The sequence below is a fragment of the Carcharodon carcharias genome, chromosome 31, assembly GCF_017639515.1.
Source record: "Carcharodon carcharias isolate sCarCar2 chromosome 31, sCarCar2.pri, whole genome shotgun sequence".
Classification (NCBI taxonomy): Eukaryota; Metazoa; Chordata; class Chondrichthyes; order Lamniformes; family Lamnidae; genus Carcharodon; species Carcharodon carcharias.
In genome coordinates, this window is record NC_054497.1 from 20268615 (window position 1) to 20289577 (window position 20963).

The 20963-nt window shown below is 44.9% G+C and overlaps 1 protein-coding gene across 1 annotated transcript in view; it reads right to left on the reverse strand.

Moving 5' to 3' along the window:
* The window catches only part of dmc1 (DNA meiotic recombinase 1), an 81026-nt gene extending 67750 nt beyond the window's left edge, over nucleotides 1–13276 (reverse strand). Inside the window, exons 1-4 of the mRNA XM_041177897.1 lie at nucleotides 13248–13276; nucleotides 12120–12217; nucleotides 9566–9610; nucleotides 8108–8254 (exon numbers count right to left, since the gene is read on the reverse strand). Of these exons, the coding sequence (XP_041033831.1) occupies nucleotides 8108–8254; nucleotides 9566–9610; nucleotides 12120–12176 (249 nt within the window). The 5' untranslated portion in view covers nucleotides 12177–12217; nucleotides 13248–13276. The remainder of the gene's footprint in view (nucleotides 1–8107; nucleotides 8255–9565; nucleotides 9611–12119; nucleotides 12218–13247) is intronic.
* Nucleotides 13277–20963: the final 7687 nt, after the last annotated feature.

Consider the following 20963-nt stretch of genomic DNA (forward strand, 5'->3'; position numbering starts at 1 on the left):
AGGATTAGTACCTTGGATTATTATTCCAAAGGAAATGTTGCCCTCTGTGCATCCTCTGATATTCTACCCTTCAAATAGCTTCTGGGCTTCACTTGCCTGTCACACCTGTCTCTGAACTTGGTTAGTAGTTTGATGTTCCATGCTGATTCCACCTGCCTATGTCAACTTTATCTCACTGTCGTATTTACGGCTTTAACTCTGGACTCTGATCTATTGTCCTCTCTTTATTCTGCATTTACTACTATGATGTATGAATTCTAATTAATTCTATGCAACCAGGCTTGTGTAACTTTAACGTTGAGATTTTCCAGTGTTCACTCACTTGCTCATTTTGACTGCCTCCCTGCACCCAAGTCCATCACTTCCATTTTCACTTTTTCCCTCCCTCCTTTTAGTTATTTTGTCATCAAGCCCCTTTTCATTGCTCCCCTCTTGGGTATTCAGCCGACCCAGATCCCTGCTTCAACCCTCCTTGACCTTCCTACTCTCTTATCGCTATACCAGGCTTGACCCCCTCTTAGATAAGCCTATAGCTTGCTTCTGTATCTCCTTTGGCCTTCTCCAAAGAATCCATCATGGCACTTGCCACTGCTGCCTTATAAGCAGCAACTCCAAATACCCTATCTTCCACCACTTGCTTCGCACAGACTGTAGTGGTGACAGTGTGGCTCTTATCACAAATTACATCTCGGTCTTTCCTCTTATTCGTCCAGCACTTTTTCGTCCTTTATTCCATCCCTTTCATCTCTCAATTCTCTCCCCTCCCAAGTCCCATGCCAATTTTCTCACCAAACTACCTTCAGAGCACGAGTAGGCCATTCAGTCCCTTGAGCCTGTTCTAACAGTCATTGAGATAATGGATGATTTGTGATTTAACTCGAAAACAATGTTTAAAACAGGAAGTAATTCCCATTAATTTGGGAGCAGATCATAACTGTTATGAATGGAACACCACAGGAATTATAAAGTAATACTTATCAGGTTACATGGCAGGACAAGACATTCCTTCTATTAAACAGTTCAAAGAACAGAAAAATGTAAATTCGTAAGGTATAAATGAGCAGCAATAAGGCTTGAGTGTACAAGATCTTATGAAATGGGGCCTCTGCCCCAAATCACTCAATGCCTTTGGTTAACAAAAGTCTATCAATCTCAGTGTTAAAATTAACAAGTAACCTAGCATCAACTGCTGTTTGCACAAAAGAGCTCCAATCTTCTACCACCTTCTACGTGAAGTGTTCCCTAATTTCACTCCTCAAGGGTCTGGCTTAAAATTTTTGGCTCTGCCCATAGTCCTAAACTCAACTAGTGGAAATAGTTTCTCCCAATCTATCCCATCTGTTCTACTTATTATGATGAAAACTTTGATTAAATCACACCATAACTTCTAAATTCCAGAGACTACAACCCTAATTTATGTAATCTCTCCTTCCAGTTTAACCCTTGGAGGCTAGGTATCATTCTAGCAAATCTACGATTCACTCCACCCAAAGTGGTGGTACCCCAGAACTGCTCACAGTTCTACATGTGTGGCCTAACCAGGGCTTTGTATACCTGAGGCATGTCTTTTACCTCTTGTACTCTATTCTTCTAGATATAAAGGTTAGAATTCCATTAGCCTTTTGGATTATTTTCTGGACTTGTTCATGACATTTCAATGATATGTGTACCTGGACCCCCAAGTCTCTTTGTGCCTCCACTGTTTCTAGTTTTTCGCTATTTAGAAAGTACCCTGTTCTATCCAAAGTGGATGACCTCACATTTATCTACATTGAAATCCATTTGCCAGTTTTGCCCATTCACTTAATCTATCAATACCACTGTAATTTTTACACTTCAATGGACACTGCTTACAATACCGCCTCATCTTCGTGACATTGGCAAATTTGGATTTTTGGATTTCTAGCCCATCATATAAGTTGTTAATGAATAGGGAGAATAGTAGTGGTCCCAACACAGAACTTTGCAGGACACCACTAGTCACATTCTGCCAATTAGAGTACCCGCCAATTATCTCCAATCTCGGTCTCCTGCTGCTCAGCTAATTCCCTAACCAGGTCAATAATTTGCCTTCAATTCTATGAGCTTCAGCTTCTGATAACAGTATTTTATGAGGTACTTTATCCAATGCCTTCTGGGAATCCAAATAAATAACATCCATAGGTATTCCCCTTTCCACTATTTTAATCACATCTTTAAAAAAATTCAATCAGGTTCGTCAGGCATGACCCACCCTTTACAAATTCATTCTGGTTCTCTCTGATAAGCTGAACATTTTCAAGATGTTCAGTCACCCTGTCATTCATTATAGACTCTAGTAACTTCCTGACAACAGATGTTGGGTTAACTGGTCTATAATTCCCCGGTTTCCGGTTTAATCATTCCTAAATAGCAGAGCTACATGAACAAATCTTCAATCTAAAGTAACAGTCCTTGAATCAAGAGAACTTTGGAAATGTTACCTACTTCTTTTAAAGCCCTGGGATGTAAACCATCTGGTCCTGGGAATTTGTTGTTCTTTAGTGCCATTAATCCCTCCATTAATGTTATCCTGCTTATGTTAATTTTGTTGAGTCTTTGTCCCTGATTCAATATTACTTTCCTTGGGATGTCTGACATGCTGACTTCTTCCTCTACTGTCAATACTGACAGAAAGGAATTCATTATTCAAAATGTCCAACATCACCTTCTTATCATTGACAGCATTACCGATATCAGATTTTAAGGGGCTCACATTGCTCCTGACAACCCTTTTTCCTAATGTAGTTGTAAACGTTTTTTGTGCTGATTTTCATATCCTTTGCAAGTTTATTTGCTCACTATTCCAAATCATCCTGGAAGGCAAAGGTAAACCCTGGTTTCTTTTCTTTACTGCAAGTGCTCTTCTTAAACCTCTCTCCCATGTGTCCTCCACTCTCGATTGCAACAATAAATGTGAGGAGCTCATGGATATCTTTGCCACCAAGATTAAGACCATTCAAACAGCTGCCCCTGCCAGTTCCCTCCCCTAAGCCTAGTCCACCAGGCCAAACTTCCTCTGAGGCTTCCTCGTGCTCGAGCCCTCTCCTATCCCTCCTATTTCCTCCCATTCCCTCACAAGGTGATCTTGTCCATGAGACCCACCTCCTGCTCTCTTGACCCTATTCCAATAAACTACTGGCCAACCTACTGCCTTTCCTGACTCCGATGTTAGCTGGTATTATTAATGGTTCTCTCTCCTCAGATTCTGTTCGCCCTTTCCTTCAAGTCTCTCACCATCAGTGCTCTCCTCAAAAACCAACTCTGGATCCTTTCATCCTGCAAACCACCTTCCACCTGCAACTTCTCCTTCTTCTCCAAAGTCCTTAAACATGATGTCACATCCCAAATCCGTGCCCATCTTTCCCATAACTCCGCTCCCTCCAAACAAACTGCCAACCTTGCCACTGATACTCTTATGAAATTCACAAATAAAATCTTATGTGTCTGTGACAAAGGTAAACTCTGCCTTCTCATTGTTTTTGATTTGTCTGCAGCTTTTGACATGATTGACCACACCTTCCTCCTCCAATACCTGTCTATTGTTGTACTGCATTCTCCTGGTTCTATTCTTATCTGTTTAATTGTAGCCAGAGAATCACCAGCAACAGCTCAAACATGCTGTTAGCTCCAGCGTTCTCCAAGAATCTATCTTTGACCCTCTCCTATTTCAAATCTATATGCTGTCCCTTAGCAATATCATCCAAAAACACAACACCACTTTCCATATGTATGCAGGTAACAATCAGCTCTATCTCAACACTTCTCTCAACCCCTTTCTTGCACAATTGTGTCACATTTGCCACTTTCCAATCTTCTGGCATCTCCCTCCATATGTAGAGAAGATTTGAAGATTAAACTTGAATGGATACAGTGGTTTTGTCATTCACCTCCAGGTCTGGTGGACCACCTAAAGCACGATGAGGTCCTGCATTTGTTTGCAAAAACTGTTAATTATTCCACGAGCATCCTGGAAGGCAAAGGTAACCCCCGGTTTCTTTTCTTTACTGAAAGCGGTCTTTTAAACTTCTCTCTCCTGTCTAAATTGTTAGGGCTAATCGAACATCCAGTTATGGATGAGCAGAAACTTCCTCCAACGAAATATTGGGAACACTGAAGCCATTGTTTTCTGTCCCGATCACAAACTCTCCTCCCTAGCCACCAACTCCAACACTCTCTTTACCAATTGTCTGAGGCTGAACTGTAATGTAAACTTGGCAACCTTGGTTTCATTTTTGACCTTCAGATGAGTTTATGACCACATATCCATGGCATCACCGTACCAGTGTCTGACCCTGTCTCTGCCCAAGCTCAACTGTTGGTGAAGCCCTCATCCACGTCTTTGTTACCTCAAGATCCAACTATTCCAACACACTGCAGGCTGGCTCCCAAGTTCTACCCGCCGTAAAATTGAGGTCAGTCGAATTTCTACCAACCATTTCCTTATATGCACCAAATCCTGTTTATCCATTATTTCTGTGCTCGTTGACCTACACTGGTCCCCAGTTGCCCTTGAAAAGGTGATGTTGATCTAACTTCTTGAACCGCTGCAGTCCATGAGGTGTAGGTACACCCACTATGCTATTAGGGATGGAGTTCCAGGATTTTGACCCAGCAACAGTGAAGGAACTGCGATATAGTTCCAAGTCAGTATTTAAAAATATGGGGTCATTTATTTAAGACAGAGATGAGGAGAATTTTTTTCTCTCAGCGGGTAGTATGTTTTTGGAACTCTCTTCCTCAAAAGGTGGTGGAAGCAGAGTCCTTGAATATTTTTAAGGTGCAGCTAGATAGATTCTTGATGGACTGTAACATGAGGCAGCTTGTGGGCAGCAAGTGTCCCAGATTGCCACATCTGCAATAAATCTCTTGTTTTGAGGAAAGTACAGTTATAGAAAGGGATAAGTGTAACTATCAATTAGCAGTGGAAACCAAGGGAAGATAGTGAAAGGGTTTAGCAACACTGGTTCTATTCAACAGGTACAATGTACTTGCTAACTGTGAGAATAAGGATGTGGGCAGTGGCATAGACAACCAGTATGCAAACCATGGCACTGTGGAGCAGGACACTGCCCTAACAGGGCTGGGGGAATGACCAGGAAGAAAAGGTTGCAGTCACAGGGGATTGCATAATTAGGGGGGCAGGCAGCATCCTCTGCAGTCATGACTGAGAATCCAGTTGGTTACCTGATGCAAAGTGAAGCATATCTCAGATCAACTGGAGAAGAACTTGGAAAGAGAGGGGGAGGATCCAGGTTGGGACCAATGACAAAGGAAATGAAAGGCATGAGGTACAAGGTCCTACTAAGGAAACATAAATAATTAGGAACTAAATTTAACAACAGGATCTCAAGATTACTACCCAATGTGCTAGCTGGCACAGGGATTGGCAGATCAAGAAGGTGTGGCTGAAAGGCTGGTGTGGGAAGGAGGAATTTCATTTCATGGGACACTGACAACAGTAGTTGGGCAGGAATGTGTAATGCTGGGAGCAATCCACCTGCACTGGAATGGGATCACTGTTCTCGCAGAAAGGCTAAATTGGGCAGTAGACTGTAACCTAGTAAGATGGGACAGGGAATCATCTAAACTGAAAATATAATAAATATTAAGCACAGGTTTCAAAAGTGAAGGTCATGCTTGACCAATCTTATTGAAATCCTTGAAGAACCAGCAGAAAAAGTAAACAAGGGTAATGCAATTGATGTGATAAGATTTCCAAAAGGCCTTTGATAAGGTATTACATAGTAAACCCATTACTAAGGTCAGAATATGTGGAATTAGGGAATAAGTAGCAGGAAAGATAGCAAGATAGCTATTAAACAGAAAACAGGGAATAAGGGTTAAAGGTAGTTACTCAGACTGGGGAAAAAGTGGCAAGTGGTGTTCCACAAGGATGCATGCTGGGACCTGTGTTATTCGCGATTTACATTAATGATTTAGATTCAGGAATTGATAATAATTTCAAAATTTATGGACGATACCAAATTTAGGGAGTAGTGAATAAAGAGGAGGAATGTATCAAAGTACAGGAAAACCTTCATAAATTTGCAGAATGGGCATTTAATTGACAAATAAACTTCGATATAGGTGAGTGCAGAGTAGTACATTTTGAAAGGAAGAGTAAGGAGGAGACATACTCCCTGGAAAGAAAGTATCTAACTGGGCTAGGGGAGCAGAGGGATCTAAGAGTACAGATACAGAAGTCACTAAATGTTGCTACAGATTAATAAGGTAATTAAAAGATGCACTGCAGTAACTAACCAAGGCTCCTTTGACAGCACCTTCCAAACCCACAACCTCTACCACCTAGAAGGACAAAGGCAGCCGATGCATTGGAACATCACCACCTGCCTCCTCCAAGCCACATAACATACTGACCTGGAACAATACCATCGTTCCTTCACTGTCACTGGGTCAAAATCCTGGAACACCCTCCCTAACAGCACATGGACTGCAGCATTTCAAAATGGTGGCTCACCACCACCTTCTGAAGGGCAATTAGGGATGGGCAATAAATGCGGGCCTAGCCAAAGGTGCCCACACCTCGTGAATGAATAAAAAAATTAGCAAACAAAGCACTGTGATTCATTTCTAGAGGGATAGAATTGAAAAGCAGATAGTTATATCTTAAAACTTATAATGCATCTTGGTTAAACCACACTCGTAGAGTACTATGAATTCTATTATATTATAAAAAAGGAAGGATTCAAAAGGCTGGGGCTCATTTCTCTAGAAAAGAGAAGCTTGAGGGGTGACCAAATTTGCAGATAACACAAAGCTGGGTGGGAGGGTGAGCTGTGAGGAGGATGCAGAGATGCTTCAGTGTGATGTGGACAAGCTGAGTGAGTGGGCAAATGCATGGCAGATGCAGTATAATGTGGATAAATGTGAGGTTATCCACTTTGGTAGCAAAAACACTAAGGCAGATTATTATCTGAATGGCTATAAATTGAGAGAGGGGAATATGCAGAGACCTGGGTGTCCTCCTGCACCAATCGCTGAAGGTAAGCATGCAGGTACAGCAGGCAAATGGTTTGTTGGTTTTCATAGCAAGAGGATTCGAGTATAGGAGCAGAGATGTCTTGCTGAAATTATACAGGGCCATGGTGAGTCCACACCTGGAATATTGTGTGCAGTTTTAGTCTCCTTATCTGAGGAAGGATGTTCTTGCTATACAGGAAGTGCAGTGAAGGTTTACCAGACTGATCCAGCGATGGCGAAACTGACAAATGAGGAGAGATTGAGTCAGTTGGGATTATATTTGCTGGAGTTCAGAAGAATGAGGGGGGATCTCACAGAAACCTATAAAATTCTAACAGGACTAGACAGGGTAGATGAAGGAAGGATGTTCCAGATGGTGGGGAAGTCCAGAACCATGGGTCACAGTCTGAGGATATGGGGTAGACCATTTAGGACTGAGATGAGGAGAAATTTCTTCACCCAGAGAATGGTGAGCCTGTGGAATTCGCTACCACAGAAAGTAGTTGAGGCCAAAACATAGTATGTTTTCAAGGAGTTAGATATAGCTCTTGGGACGAAAGGGATCAAAGGATATGGGGAGAAAGCAGGAGCAGACTATTGAGTTGGGTGATCAGCCATGATCATAATGAATGGCGAAGCAGATTCGAAGGGCCGAATGGCCTACTCCTGCTCCTATTTTCTATGTTTCTATAACCAGATACAGGTCTTTTAGATAATGAATGGGTTTGATACAGTAGACATAAAGAAGACATTTCCACTTGGAGTTGAGATCAGAACTAGGGGCTATAAACATAAGATGGTTACTAAGAAATACAATAGATAATTCAGGAGGAGCTTTTTTACTCAGTGATTCGATTGTTGAACTCACTGCCACAAAAAGTAGTTGAGGTGAATTGTATAGAAGCATTTAAGTGGAAGAACATGAGGGGGAACAGAATGGATGATATGCTGATAGGGCGCTTATGGAACATAAACACTGATATGGAGCATCTGGGCCAAATGGCCTTTTTGTATTGTCGATTCTGAGGTTTATTTATACCTAAATTGGGACTGTAGCAGGGTTTGTATAGTCAGGATTTATTTATAACACTAATGGTATCCTTACTACGAGCTTGTTGGCTGCTTCCTTGATTTTTTCCACCTTGGCCTCAGAAAGACCCTTGATGTTGCAGAGTGCCCTTCGTGTCGTCATCTGAATTCCCTTCACTGTGCAGATTCCAACAGTTTTCATTTTCTTAATATCTGCCACATTCTGTAAGAAAGGCACCATCATGGTTCTGAATCATTACATAAGAAACAGGACATTATTTTGTTCAAAAGACATATACATGCTAAAGCTTTGTGAGGTTAAGTCCAAAGAACAGGACTCTAAACCAAGAGAATAGTATTCCTGAACAATCCAAATTCTAAATGATTGCAATGTGTGGTTATTTTCTGTGACCGTGGATTATCATGGATTATCCCTCATCCTCCATACTGCTTTTAACATGGCCAACCACACCATCCTCCAACATCTTGTTGCCACAGTTCAACTATGTGGGACTGTCCTCATTTGACTCCTCTCTACTCTGGCAATGGGGCTTCTCTTCTTGCCCAGGCGCTATCATCTCAGGAGTTCTTCAGGGATCCATTCTTTGCCCCGCCTCTTCCTCATCTGATGTTCCTTTGTGTCACCATCTGCAGACAGGGCATGCTGGAAAAAGTCAGCAAGTCAGGCAATGGAGAGATCAGTTAAGGCACATAAAAGCACATCCTGTCTGATCACCAGTTATCACTGAATAGTCTAAGGAGTCACTCCACGTGATATCAAAAAATGGCTGAATGCACTGGAAAATGCAACATTCCGACAGGAATACTGAAGATTTGTGTTCCAAAACTAGCCATGCCCTTAGCCAAGCTGTTTTAGTATGGCTACCGCACAGGTCATCTGCTCAACAAATTGGAAAATTGTCCACTCATGTCCTCAGCACAGAAAGAACAAATCCACCATAGCCAATTACTGCCCCTCAGTTTGCTCTCAGTCCTCAACAAAGTCATAGAAAGTGTCATTGACAGTGCTATTAAGCAGCAATACTCAGCAATAACCTGCTCACCAATGCTCAGCTTGGGTTTCAGCACATATCTCCAGACTTCATTTCAGCCTTGGTGGTCCAGACATGGACAAAAGAGCTGAACTCATGAAGTGAGGTGAGAGTGATTGCCCTTGACATCAAGGCGGCATTTGACTGAGTGTGACATCAAACAACCCTAGCAAAACTGAAGCAAATGGGAATCAGGGGGAAAACTCTCCACTGGTTAGTCATGCCTAGCACAAAGGAAGATAGTTGTATTTGTTTAAAGTCAATCATTTCAGTCCCAGGACATCACTGCAGGCGTTCATCAGGATAGTGCCCTAGGCCCAACCATCTTCAGCTACTTCATCAATGACCTTCCCTCCGTCCTAAGGTCAGAAGTGGAGATGTTCATTAACTATAACTCAATGAAGAGCCTAAGTCACCAACTAGAGAAAGAGTACAATACACCTGGAATTCAAACTCACATGGTCTTATGTTACTATACTTACAATGCCGTGCTTCTGTAATAGGTCGATGTCCTGGAAGAAAGATTCCTAAAAGAAAAGAACTGAATCACTGAGAGTTTATATTTTCCATCATACAAAACTCAGTTGCTATTATAATCAATTATGGGATAAAATTCTGATGTGCAAAGATTAAGGCTCTTTATACTGTCATATTGCTTTTTGGAGATTACAGTTTTTATGCCCAAATATTCTACCAAAAAGCAACAGCTTAATTGAACTGTGTCAATTAATAACCTGTGTGTTTGCACATCCTCTGCTCCTGTACTAAAATTAAAGCCTTACCATTTTCTTTCCTATTCTTATTTCAAAATGTATTACTTTACATTCCTCTACATTGAAAAGCACCTGCTACCATCTATCGAGGGATTGTGATACATGGTTAACTCAAGTTCATTGCGTTCCGGCAGCACATAAATTGATGCTACCTGCACTGAGCATTAGCTGCTCCGATATTGTGAATGGTTATCGTTACTTAAAGGCAGCCTGCACCTCTTAAAGCAGAGGTGTCCTATGGCTGTAAGAAGTGATGGGAGTTGTTTGAAATGTGAATCTGGGCTGTGAAACTTTGAGCATTTGTTGAATCAACAAGATTGTGAACACCAAGGTTTTCTGACAATGCAGCAGCACTGCCAGATGTAGCCCATCAGATTACATGCTCAAGAGGCAGTGAGAACAAGTAATGGCAGAGGCCAATGCCAGGGGTGTTGCTCCAAGAACATGGATGCACTGCAGGAAGAATTTAACAATCTGATACAAGCTGTCAAGGTGAAATCATTTTCAAATGGCTTATCCTACTAACAGCATCAGTAGCATTATCCAATGCTCAATTCACTACACCCCATCACACATCATCCAACAATATCTATCAATTAGTATTCAATCCATTAATTCAAATACAAGATAGCACAAATGCCAACTAGGAGGTTATGGAGGGGGTCGGGGGGGGGGGGGGGGGGGGGGGGGGGGGGGGCGGCAAAGTCATACACTAACTATGCTGCAGACGAGTCATAAGAAGAATTTAATGGATCAGGCTACAGAATAAGGCTGTGCATAAGTAAATGCTTGGTGCATTGAAAAGCCTGCCAAAAAGCTTGGACACAATATCAAGGAGAATGGAGGAATCCACTATCAACATGGCAAAGGGCTTTGCAGAGCTTGGAGACTATCCTTTCCCATAGAATGGGTGGTCACCTCCACCTGCACACCCAAATGGAACCCACCACCGTGCAACATCTGATGACCGATGTCACAATTTGCACTGTAGCACAAACAGCTTCCAGAGGTCTAGGTGCTGCAGTGGTAGCTCTAACTGCTGCTGTTGTGGTTCTGGATACCACTGTTCAAAATGGCTTCCAGGGCATCACAGCATCCATTAATCTTCTTCAGCCGATCATTGGATCGCTGAAGTGCAATTCTGGGAGAGTGGCAGTGGCTCCATGAAACAGAAACATGCTGCCCCCTCTTAGGATAACAGCATTCCTGCTACCATCCCTACCACGCCATCTGTATCCCTGCTGTTGTCTGTCAGTCCAGACCAAGGTGGTCTACTTTGAGTTGCTTGAGATTGCCCTCCAAAACCATCTGCAATCTCAATTGAAGGCCAGCAACCTACACTATCCATGCTGCAGCCACCAGGGAAGCACCCCATTGGAACACCAGCAGAAGCAAAGATATACAGAGGAAAAGCAATAAGAGAATGCATAAGGGTGATAAGTTTATTTTTGTAGGCATTATTTTATGATTGAATTTATAAACTTGGATTAGAATGCGCATTTTCTGGTGTTTTTTTAATCAGACATAAGATGATATGACAGTCAGTGTAGTGGAAAGAGAAATGTGGGACTGTGGGTGAATGGGATGGTATGGTTGAGGTTACTGGTATCACACAACAGTTATTTCATCATGCAGGGCTGTGTACAAAGGGGCTGTTTATATCTGTTAATCATTCTGCCATTCACACCTCCTCCAGAGACATTTTTTTGTTTCTTCACTTGTCCCATTACCACCTCCTTTTGCCTTCGATTATCAACCACTTTGTCATTTAATCTCTCCCACCTTCCACCCGATTACAGACCTTCCTTTTCTTGATTCTAATCCTTCTCTCCCCTTTCATTTGCTTAAAAGCTATTACTGTTTCCCCAGTCCCACATTAACCCTTGCTCTGCCAAACACCTTTATACGACACACTTAACCTGTCATTATATCTCTTTGCAGCCTCTTTGTGTCCTCCTCAAAGCTTTCATTCCCACCTAGTTTTGTAATCGCCAGCAAACTTAACTACATTACTTCCTCCCTCTTCAACCTGAAATATTAACTGTTTCTATCTCCACAGATGCTGCCAGATCTCTAAGTATTTCCTGCATTTTCTGCTTTTAAATGTCTGATTTTCAGCATATGCATTATTTTGCTCTTGCATTTTGTTTCGTTGTCTGGACATATTAAAGCATTGATGCAAGGAGAGACTTCACATTTCAGAGCCATGTTTGAATTTTGTTAAGAAAAACAGTCTCAGATTCCACAATTAATGTTACTGTACCTCTTCATCCTGGAAGCTAACTTCTTCCTCCACTACCTGATCCTCCATGGCCTTCATGGTTACAAACAAATCAGGGAGCTTCTTAGTCAGTTGTGTTGCTAAAAGCACAAAAGGGCATGACAGATTTATGAATTGAGACTTGCAATTCTATAGTGATTTTCATAACCTCAGGATGTCTCAAAGTATTTTAAAGCCAATGAAGTACTTTTGAAGTGAAGTGTTGTCAGTGTAGGAAATGTAAAAATCACAAAAACTGGTGCCTATAGTCACCATAAAAATACTGTCTCCTGTAACAGTGTTTCATTTCACAATATGCCAGATGCAATGCATGGGATGTGGAGTTATAAAGTAGAAACAGATGAGGAAATTGTGTCAACTAGGGCTCAGAAAAAATACAGCATCTGTCTGTGTTTTCACCTTTATCATTGTAAATATTGGTTTGCTGCAAAAATGGTGCGTAACATGGGTGAAAGCGGCAGATGTTAACACCATGGAAAAACTAGCAACAGTGTATGGCAAAAAGAGCTGTGACTGTAGTCAGCTCAACCAATTAGATAACTGCTCCAGACCAACAGGAGAAAACAACCCAATCAATAATAACCAGGACCATCAGGACATACTGCTGCCCTTTCCCATGAAAGCTTCAGCCTTATGCCTCAGGCTGAGGTCCCAATTGTCTTCCTGTGTGAACTCTTGCTTTGCTCAGTCAAATCCTACGACCAAGAATTACTGAGCATGAATCCTCATCTGGACACATTCCCCATTCGCCACACTCAACCCCTTGCACACTTCCCAATAGCCTCCCAACACTGTTCCCTCTTCGTTCTACCTCTATGAATCTTCTACGCACCCCACTCTCCACCTCCATGCTCAGCCCTGTTGCTTGCTAGCCCTCCTCCTCCCTCCCACTCTCTTTTCACCAACTCTACCTCCCACTGTCCTGTCCTCCCTCTTCCCCCCATCTCCTTCCCACATCTTCGCGTCCACACTTGCTGTTCACCCCCCCCTTTCCCCTCACTCCCTTTCTCCATCAGTGCTCCCAACCTCCGCTTCCTCTCCACTCCACCCTATATCCCCCATCCCTTCCTCTCACCGCCTGCACAGCCCTCTCCCAATCAGTCCACTGACCATCATCCTTGTCTCAGCCTTTCCTCCCCATTCCGTCACCTTCCCAACTCTCCTCCTCCTCCTCTCACCAACGCTCCATTTCATCGCCCCCTCCCGTATTCCCATTTTACCACTTCCCCACTCCCTTCCCACCCTCCCTTCCGCTCTCTCCCACACCCTTACTCCCTATCACTCCCTTACTCTCTCCCCACCACCTTGATCTCTCTCTCTGCCCCACCACCCTTAATCCACCCTACCTTACCTCCTCTACCCATACTGTAAACCCATCTCTCTTACCAACTTACCCCCTCTCACCCTCCCTTAACCCCATCACCCCCACTTACAGCCCTCCCTTACACTCTCCCCACCCCTACTGCCTCTCCTGCTCCCTTACCCCATCCCCTCCTCCCTTTAGCCCTTCCCCCAACCTCTTATTCCCTCTTCCCTTTCTTACTCCCTCACATCCTTCACCATTCCTTACCCCTTCTCTTCTACACCCTTACCTCCCTCTCCCATCTTCCCTTGCCCCCTCTTTCTCACCACCCTCCCTTACCCCTCTCCCCCCACTCCCTGACCACTCCCCCTACCTTTCCCCTCTCCAACTTCACCTCCCTCCCCTCCCCACCCTCTCTCCCCCTCCCCAACCTTTCTCTCCCCCTCCCCACCTCCCTCTCTCTCCCCCTCCCCAACCTCACCTCCCTCTCTCACACCCTTCCCCAACCTCATCTCCCTCCCCCACCCCACCTCCCCCATCCCTCTCCCCCCCACCTCCCCCCTCCCCCTCTCTCTCTCCCCCTCCTCCCCCCTCTCTCTCTCCCCCTCCTCCCCCCCTCTCTCTCTCTCCCTCCTCCCCCCCTCTCTCTCTCTCCCCCCTCCCCCTCCCCCCTCCTCCCCCCTCTCTCTCTCCCCCTCCTCCCCCCTCTCTCTCTCCCCCTCCTCCCCCCTCTCTCTCTCCCCCTCCTCCCCCCTCTCTCTCTCCCCCTCCTCCCCCCTCTCTCTCCCCTCTCCTCCCCCCTCTCCCTCCTCCCTCTCTCTCACTCCACCTCCTCCCCCCTCTCTCTCTCCCCCTCCTCCCCCCTCTCTCTCTCCCTCCCTCCCCCTCCTCCCCCCTCTCTCTCTCTCTCTCCCTCCCCCTCCTCCCCCTCTCTCTCTCTCTCCCTCCCCCTCCTCCCCTCTCTCTCTCTCTCTCTCTCCCTCCCCCTCCTCCCCCCTCTCTCTCTCTCCCTCCCCCTCCTCCCCCCCTCTCTCTCTCTCTCTCTCCCCCTCTTTCCCCCTCTCTCTCTCTCCCTCCCCCTCCTCCCCCCTCTCTCTCTCTCTCCCTCCCCCCCTCTCTCTCTCTCCCTCCCCCTCCACTCTCTCTCTCTCTCTCCCTCCCCCTCCTCTCTCTCTCTCTCTCTCCCTCCCCCTCCTCTCTCTCTCTCTCTCCCTCCCCCTCCTCTCTCTCTCTCTCCCTCCCCCTCCTCTCTCTCTCTCTCCCTCCCCCTCCTCTCTCTCTCTCTCTCCCTCCCCCTCCTCTCTCTCTCTCTCTCTCTCTCCCTCCCCCTCCTCTCTCTCTCTCTCTCTCTCTCCCTCCCCCTCCTCTCTCTCTCTCCCTCCCCCTCCTCCCTCTCTCTCTCCCTCCCCCTCCCCCCTCCTCCCCCTCTCTCTCTCTCTCCCTCCCCCTCCTCCCCCTCTCTCTCTCTCCCTCCCCCTCTCTCTCTCTCCCTCCCCCCTCTCTCTCTCCCACCCCCCTCCCCCCTCCCTCCCTCTCCCCCCTCCCTCTCCCTCTCCCCCCTCCCCCTCCCTCTCCCCTCCCTCTCCCACCCCTCCCCCTCCCTCTCCCACCCCTCCCCCTCCCTCTCCCACCCCTCCCCCTCCCTCTCCCACCCCTCCCCTCTCCCCCCTCTCCCACCCTTCTCTCTCCCCCCTCCCTCCCTCCCACCCCTCTCCCTCCCTCACCTCCCTCTCTTCTCCCCCTCACCTCTCTTCTCCCCCTCCCCCTCACCTCCCTCTCTTCTCCCCCTCCCCCTCCCCCTACTCCTCCCTCTCTCCCCTCCCCCTACTCCTCCCTCATCTACCTCCTCCTCCATCCCTTCCATACCTCCCTCTCCCGCTCCCTCCCCCCCTACCCTACCTCAACCCCTTCTCTCTCTCTCCGGCCTCGGGAACTTTCCCGCTGACCGATCCTCCGCCGCTCCTATTGGCCGTTTCCATCACGTGTCAGAGATTTGAAGCCAGGCGGCGGTTGGTTTTGGCGGGATCAGCTCCCATCAGAAAATCGAGCCGTGGGTTGGAAAGACGCTGCATGTCCACCTGTAGGAGCCACTGGTAAATCAGCTCCTCGTTGTAGCAGCTTCACAAAATACAAACTGACCACTGGGATTTTCACTCGGATAGAAAGTGGTAAATGGCCACCATAGCACTAACAATCTGACAGCAGCATTGCTGGAGATGGGCATTGCTGCCTCTCAGTTCATCTCCAAACAGGGAATTCGGGTTCAGAGGACCTGTCCATGGTGGTGGCTGAGACAAGAGTTCCACTGGTATGTAGTAAAGGTATTTGTTATTAACTTCATCTTAGTCAATAATTAAAAAGGTTGGCTTTTCTGCTTGGGCACACCCAGGCAACAACACACCTCCAGGATCCATTCCTTGGTCTCCAAAAGAAGGAAAATTGTTATTTCACAATACAATTGGTCAGATACCTCAATATAAGATTGCCTTTGGGGCGGTGTGGTGTTGGGGGGTGGGGGGGGGGGCATTCAGATTCATCCCTCCAAATAAAACTCATCCTTACAGCCTCCAGCCATTTGCTGCTGGGATCCATTATCTTGACCTGAGGCACTGATTGACGACCCATTCCAGTTTCGACCTGCTGAAGAAATACTTCCTGACCTAAACTTGTCTTGCACAACGCCAGTCATGTCTGGCCTTATCTACAGCTAAATACTAAACGGGTGGAAGTTGATGGTTGGAGAATTAATGGTCATTATCATTACGGGTGATGGGGTGATGTCCCGTCTGAAATGTTTCAAGACTGAAGAGTTTCAGCCCAGAGTTGGCCGGCTGGATTTCTGAGAGGACAGTTGTTCAGCGGCTAATGTGTGATTCTGAATGCTTTCTTGAGCGCCAAAGGCATTTAATCCTCAGCTACATCTCCTAAAACTGGAAACTTCCTTTCTGTTCTGACCCAAGTAACCTGTATTTCCAATAAAAGCAACATACTGCGGATACTGGAAAATTTGAAATCAAAACGACAAAATAACTCAGCAGACCTGGCAGCATCTGTGGAGGGAGAAACAGAGTTAATGTTTCAGGTCTGTATGGCTCTTCAGAGCTGAAGAGAGGTGGAAATGTGATGGATTTCATACTGTTCAAGAGGGGGTGAAGTAAAATAGGAGGTCAGGGATAGGTGGGAGCTCAGGAGAAATTTGACAGACGTCATGGACACAAGACAAAGGGAGTGTTAATGGTAGTGATAAAGACTAAAGAAGGTCCTAATGGTGGTATAAAGGTAAGATAGAATGTGTTAATAGCAGAACTAGGGTCAGCACTCTGTGAAAGTAAAACGTAAGAACAAGTGACAGATAGCCCTGTAAAATGGGAGGGGGTGATGGAAAAAAAATGAATTAAAAAAAGGTCAAGATGGATGAGAGAGTTCATGATTTGAAGTTCCTGAACTTAATGTTAAGTCCAGAAGGTTGTAAAGTGCCTAATCAGAAGATGAGGTGCTGTTCCCTTAGTTTCCCTGGTTTGCGTTGGGCTTCACTAAAACATTGCAGTCAAGGACATGTGGGCATGAAAGGAAGATGTTGAAATGGCAAGCAACAGGAAGGTCTGTGTCATGCTTGTGGACTGAGTGAAGGTGTTCTGCAAAGCAATCACTCAGTCTGCGTTTAGTCCCCCCAATGTAAAGACCACATTGGGAGCAGTGAATACAGTAGACCAAATTGAAGAGGTGCGAGTGAAGCACTGCTTCACCTGAAAGTAATGTTTGGGGCCTTGAACGGTGAGGAGAGGGGAGGTAAAGGGGCAGGTGTTGCACCTTCTGTGATTGCATAGGAAGATACTGTGGGAAGGGGATGGGCAGTTGATGGAGGAGTGGACCTGGATGTCACAGAGGGAACAGTCTCTACAGAATGATGGCTGGTGGGGTAGATGAGGAGAAGATGTGTTTGGTAGTGGCATCATGTTGGAGTTGGCGGAAACGGCAGAGGATGGTCCTTAATGTGGAGACTGGTGGGGTGAAAAGTGAGGACAAGGGGGACCCTATCTTGGTTCTGGGATGGAGAGAAAGGGGTGAGGGCAGAGGTGCAGGAGATGGGTTGGAACGGTTGAGGGCCCTGTCAACCACAAGGGGGTGGGTGGGGAAAGCTCTCGGTTCACGAAAAAGACATGTCAGAAGCGCTGTTTTGGAAGTATCCTCAGTACAGATGCGATAGAAACAGAGGAACTGGGCAAATGGGATGGAGTCCTTACAGGAAGCAGGGTGTGAGGAGCTGTAGTCGAGGTAGCTGTGGAATTCAGTAGGCTTGTAGTGAATATTGGTAGACAATCTATCGCCAGAAATGGAGACAGAGAAGTCAAGGAAAAAAGGGAAGTGTCAGAGATGGACAATGTGAGGGTGAGAGAGGGGTGGAAATTGGAAACAAAAATCGATAAATTTTTCCAGACCCAGATGTCTTATATCCATGACATCTTTGTCAAATCTCTCCTGACCTTCTATTTTGCTCCACCTCCTCTTAAACAGTATAAAATCCATTACATTTTTACCTTTCTTCGAGTCATACAGACTCGAAATGTTAACTCTGTTTCTCTCTCCACTGATGCCGCCAGACCTGCTGATTTTTTCCAGCGTTTTCTGTTTTTGTATCAGTATTTTCAATTTTTGATTACTGTACTGTATTAACACTTTTATTTTTGGTGTACAGTAAATAAATAGTGCCGTCCTCACATTCCCTAGGTTGGTGTACTAGGTCCAGCCATCTTCAGCTGCTTCATCAATGACCTTCCCTCCAGCATGAGGCCAGAAGTTGGGATGTTCGCTGACGATTGCACAATGTTCAGCACCATTTGTGACTCCTCAGATAACTGAAGCAGTCTGTGTCCATTTGCAACAAGAGCTGGACAACATTCAGGGTTGGGTTGATAAGTGTCATGTAACATTGCTTGAATGAATGCAGCTCCAACAACACTCAAGAAGCTTGACACCAAAGCAGCCCACTTGACTGGCACCCCATCCACCGCCTTCACCCCCACCTCTGATGCTCAGTGGCAGCAGTGTCTACTATATACAAGATGCACTGCAGCAACTCACCAAGGTTCCTTCGACAGTATTTTCCAAACCTGCGACCTCAATCATCTAGAAGGACAAGGGCAGCGGATACATAGGAACACTGCCACCTGCAAGTTCCCCTCCAAGCCACTCACCATCCTGACTTGGAATTGTATTGTCATACCTTCACTGTTGAGGAATCAAAATCCTGGAACTCCCTTCCTAACAGCACTGTGGGTGTACCTGTTGCAGTTCAAGAAGGCGGCTCCAGGGCAATTAGGGATGAGCAACAAATGTTGCTCATGTCCACATCTCCATGTCTACTATGATCCTAAATTTCAGCCTGTTGAAAAATAAAGCCTTTCTTATTTGAATCATTGGTTTAAGAAAGTGGCATAGACTGAGAAGCTCTAATGCTGGGACCCATATGTATAACCTTCCACATGAAAAGTTTTATGTTTTTATTCAAATTCTCTGCTATGCTTTTGGATCTCGTACTCCGATATTTCTCTTATGGTCAGTGTGTTAAAGGCCACTTCTATAACTGAGCTCTTGCTCCCTATAAACCAGAAAATGCCTTTATATGTCCAATATATTGTACTATAGCAAGCCAAGGTGTTGAACAAAAGACCTTGTCATTGTATTTAGCTTACTTGTCATGTCATGAGCCATTTTGTGGTCTGTTTGAATTTAGAAAGCACTGTAGACTGTGGCTTAGACTTTAAACAACGGAACAGATTTATTAAGTGATAGTTAAACTGTGGTAAACATTACACAAAACAGATCTATTTCCTCGGGCATTGAAAATAATAGAGGTGACCGGCTCTAATCCTTTAATAAATTTGCTTGAGGTACCGCATGAGAGAAAACAAATGAAATATAAAATGATAGTTGGATTAAACAAGGAAATGAGAGGCATGGCATGGGCTTTGCTAGATAGGAACAGAATCAGCTTTTAGTTTAATTTCCCTAATACTGGGAGCACCCTTGCTGTACGCCTCTGCCTCAAAAGTCTGTTATTCCACTTATGTTACTGATGTACACTGCATGAGGCACTCTAGGTGCAGCTGCATGACTTCTAGGACCGTAAACTCAACTAATTTGGCAACAGTTCAGTAATTCTGTTCAAAGTGTACTACTGCTTCATATTATTTTGACACAAATGCATTTTTATCCTATGCCCCAGGTATTTTTCACTCCCCCCTCCCCCAACACAGGTTCCAGCACGCCCATGGAGTAGATATACCTCTGATATTTTACTGCCAATATGCAGTGCTATCCATTTGTGTATTAAAATTTATTCCCACTGACTGACACAGATGTATATCATTTTGACCTCGTAACTTAATTTCTGCCCTATTGCTCTTGAGCTCATTTGGTTTTAATGCCACTCAAAATGGAGGTTGAATATTCCTTAAAAGTCAGCACATTTGTACATAGACAAGATATCAGGTTTCCTGCTGTAGTATCTCTTTGAAGTGCTGTTTGATTACAAAATTGTTGTGGGTTAATATACACAAGATGACTTCATGTTAACTATTCAAGTCACCCATCAAGTGAAGTTGGCAGACTGTACCCCACTATCCTGCTGGATTTTTTTGTAAATGGTATAATTGTTATGTAATCCCATCGAGATGAACTGCTGAGGATTATCGAAAAAAAAGACTTGCAGATAAAAATTAGTTGTGAATGCCTACAAAAATGTCAACTGCAACTCAGTTCATTTTTCTTGCTGTGACAGACAATAATGAATTAAGTTCTGCATCATGCTTATATAACTTATTCAAGATTATATCCTAAACTTGGCCATCAGCAAAACTACTTTTACTCTGTAAGAAGTATTTTGTCAAAACAAAAGCAAAAAACTGCAAATGCCGGAAATCTGAAATAACTACAAAGTGCTGCAGTTTGGGTTGCATTTGTGGCAAGAGAAACAGAATTAATGGCCCAAATCTGCCAGTCTCTGGATTGTTGGAGATGGCATTTAAGTTAGGAGATGTGCATCACGGGTCTGCAGCAGTTCTGACGCGCACACAAAGTGAGATTGCCCAGGAAGTTTAAACTTCCAATGGGCTGATTTCCACAAATGTCTCTGACGCTAAGCACAGGGCAGATTCTTGGGCCAGATATGTGGAACTTATCTGCATGCTTATCCTGGAAATGTTACGAACATACAAATTAGGAGCAAGAGTAGGCCACTCGGCCCCTCGAGCCTACTCCATGCATGATCTGATTGTAACCTCAATCCCACATTCCTGCCTACCCCCGATAACCTTTCATCCCCTTGTTAATCAAGAATCTATTGAACTCTGCCTTAAAAATATTCAAAGACTCTGCTTCCACCACCTTTTGAGGAAGAGTTCCAAAGACTCACTACCCTCCGAGAAAAAAATTCTCCTCATCTCGGTCTTAAATGAGTGACCCATTATTTTTAAAGTGACCCCCTAGTTCTAGATCCTCCCACAAGAGGAAACATCCTCTCC